Genomic DNA, 2,899 nt, shown 5'->3' on the forward strand with positions numbered 1-2,899 from the left:
CTCTAGGCGAATTGTTTAAACACAATTATTATTCAAACGGTACAATTATAAACAAAAGCAAAATTACTACAAACAACTACAAACGATTCTGAAGCACATAGAAAAAAACAGATTTGGGAAATTTTAATAATTAACAAAGTGAACTCTTAGCGAATTGTTTAAATAATCGTAACTTTTAAACGATATAACTACAAACAAAAGTAAAATCACTACAAATAACTACAAACGATTCTGAATCATATAGAACAAACAAAATTAAGAAATCTTGATAATTAACAAAGTTAACAGTTGGCGAACTGTTCACACGCAACTATTACGCAAACGGTACAACTACAAACAAAAGTAAATTCACTACAATTAACTACAAACAAAATACTATTATTTTCTGTATTGAAAAATCATTTTTTTTTAAGTGGGGTTCCAGGTTCACATATCTACGCGGGCGGGCCGTCTGAAATGAACGCAACGACGCCTCTATATCAAGGATATAAACGTTCTCAGATGACGTCGTCGGCACCTAGAAAAGACGTTAGTCACGTTAAAATGGCAGGCAACGTGAGGTGTCACGTCCGCGTAGCGGCCTATATGAAAACTGAGGTTAACAGACTTACGTATCGTAACGTAACGCAACTGAAGATAAGAGCAGAACTATATTCAGGCGTACGGGATTACTTAGATACGCGAGAACAAACGGAAGGACGTAAAGCTGGTATACCAGTACGCGTATCATCATCCGTTCGGGGAAGTCCAAGAAATATGCAAGAAAGATATCAAGCGGCACGGTTTATGGTAAGAAAGTTTGAGAAACCAGACCGCTTTTTAACAGTGACCGGCACGCCACAGTCTCCGTCACGTAAGGAAAATCTTGCGGGCGGTCAAGTAGACGATCGTCCAGATTTAGTAGCAAAAATCTTTAACTTGGATGTAAAAGAACTGCGGAGAGATCTACGGCAAAAGGAACGTTTCGGAAAACACCGAGCTTATGTAGGTGTACGTGAGTTCCAAAAAAGAGGCGTACCACCGTTGCCGTTACTTGCACGGTTAGGTGCGGAAAAAAAGCCAAAGCCGGAAAAACGTCGAGATAAGATGGTATGGACTGAAATCCCTGATGAAGAAAGGTCGCCAGAGCTTACGGCACGGGTTTTAAGGCATATGCGTCACGGATCATGTAGCGACAGATCGAGAAGATATCTTTGCATAAGGAAAGATGGAAAGTGTACAAAAGGCTATCCAAAAAACGTTAGAGAGGAAACAGAAGCAACGGAGACGGACGATCTTATGTATCAAAGAAGGACGATAGGGAAAAAATACAGAGTAAGAGGAAAAAAACGTACGACGCGCGGGGTAGTGCCCTCGTCGCCATATTTGTTACGGAACGATGATCGGCACCGGACGTTGGAAATATGTTCATCAGTAAAGAGTGTTGACGACTTCGACAAGTACATTCACAAAGGATTTGCGTGTGCTGCACGTAAGGTGCAAACAAGAGACGGAACGAGACTACGTAAAATAGATAAGGTAAACGCCGTCATGGATGCAAGTGATGTTGGTACACCAGAAGCACGGTGGAGACTGAACGGACATGAACAGTTTATGAAGTCTCCGACAGTACGAAGACTGGCAGTTCCGTTGCCTACGCGTCAACGGATATATTTCAAAGAGGGAACGGAAGAGCAAGCAGCACAAAGTGCGCAGAAAAGGGACACTAAACTTACTGCATGGTTTAACGTGACGCAAGATGATGAAAAAACGAAACCGTTCGTCGACGCAGAGCGTGCGTCACACATGGTGTATGAAAAGAAAGAAGCAAACGGGAAACTACGTCAAAAAGGAACAGAAAAGATCCGTTCCAGATTCGATACAGTAAGCATAAAAGATACGGAAAGATATTATCTACGCGTGCTTCTTCTACATATTAAGGGAACTAAATGTTACGAGACGTTGAGAACTGTCAACGGAGTTCTTTCGGAGACGTTCAAGGCGGCGACAAAAACAAGGACGTTGCGAGACGCAGATGATCACGGGGGCAAAACGCTAGAAGAAGTGAAAGAGAGTCAACGGCCTGCACAACGTAGAGAGCTCGTTGCTTATATTTGCATATATGGAACACCTACAGATGTACCAACACTTTGGACGAAATATAAAGACGCCCGGCGTGAAGATTATGTACACAGAACGCGGGATACGTCAGAAAATATAGCTTAGACGTGTATCGCGGAACGACGGGAACTAGCTGTGTTAACTTCAACGTGCCAAAACCAAAGCCAGTGAAACGTACTAAACGAGACGCGGCGTTAGATGAGGAAAGAAGTAGAGGAGAAGATTTTGTGTTGACCGTAACGGCAGAGCAAAAGCACGTGTACGCGTTAGTACGGCGAGTACGTGAAAATGAAACGGAAGTCAAAAGGTTATTTTTTATAGACGGCGTTGCAGGAAGTGAAAAAAACAGGCCAAGCAGCAACACTTTTAAAGGGAGGAAGAACATATCATAGTCTGTTGAAACTAACACGACCACGAGATGAAACAACGAACGCAAATATCAGAGGAAACACGCAGAAAGCAAGAGACGTACGCTTTGCAAACGTACGACGATGGGATGAAGTAAGCCGGACTGTAGAACAAGCAGTCGATAACGTCGTAAGAGATTTGATAAGGACGACAAAACCATTTGGAGCAAAAGTACGTCTTTTTGTAGGAGACTTGAGACAAACGTTACTTGTAGTGGCTCATGCAAAACAGAACAGCTCGACGTGAGTCAACTGTAAAACACACGCTACAATGGAAGAAAATACGTCAACGTAAACTTAAGGAAAATATGAGAATAGGGAAGGAAAGAGACGTTGCAACGTGGCTACTGTCACGTCTGACGGTATAATCACCGCTATATTCCACCCGCATA

The 2,899-nt window shown here is 42.6% G+C and overlaps 1 protein-coding gene across 1 annotated transcript; it reads left to right on the plus strand.

Annotated features, from left to right (window-relative positions):
• Positions 1-424: 424 nt before the first annotated feature.
• LOC112452132 lies at positions 425-2,378 on the plus strand (the record flags this gene model as incomplete). The annotated part of the gene is made up of 2 exons (XM_025012198.1): positions 425-2,118; positions 2,175-2,378. Coding segments are annotated over 2 exons (1,898 nt in total), but the record flags the coding sequence as incomplete, so codon positions are not given.
• Between the last annotated feature and the right edge of the window lie 521 nt (positions 2,379-2,899).

This window comes from Temnothorax curvispinosus, unplaced genomic scaffold (assembly GCF_003070985.1).
Source record: "Temnothorax curvispinosus isolate PA1 unplaced genomic scaffold, ASM307098v1 QBEX01002991.1, whole genome shotgun sequence".
Taxonomy (NCBI): Eukaryota; Metazoa; Arthropoda; class Insecta; order Hymenoptera; family Formicidae; genus Temnothorax; species Temnothorax curvispinosus.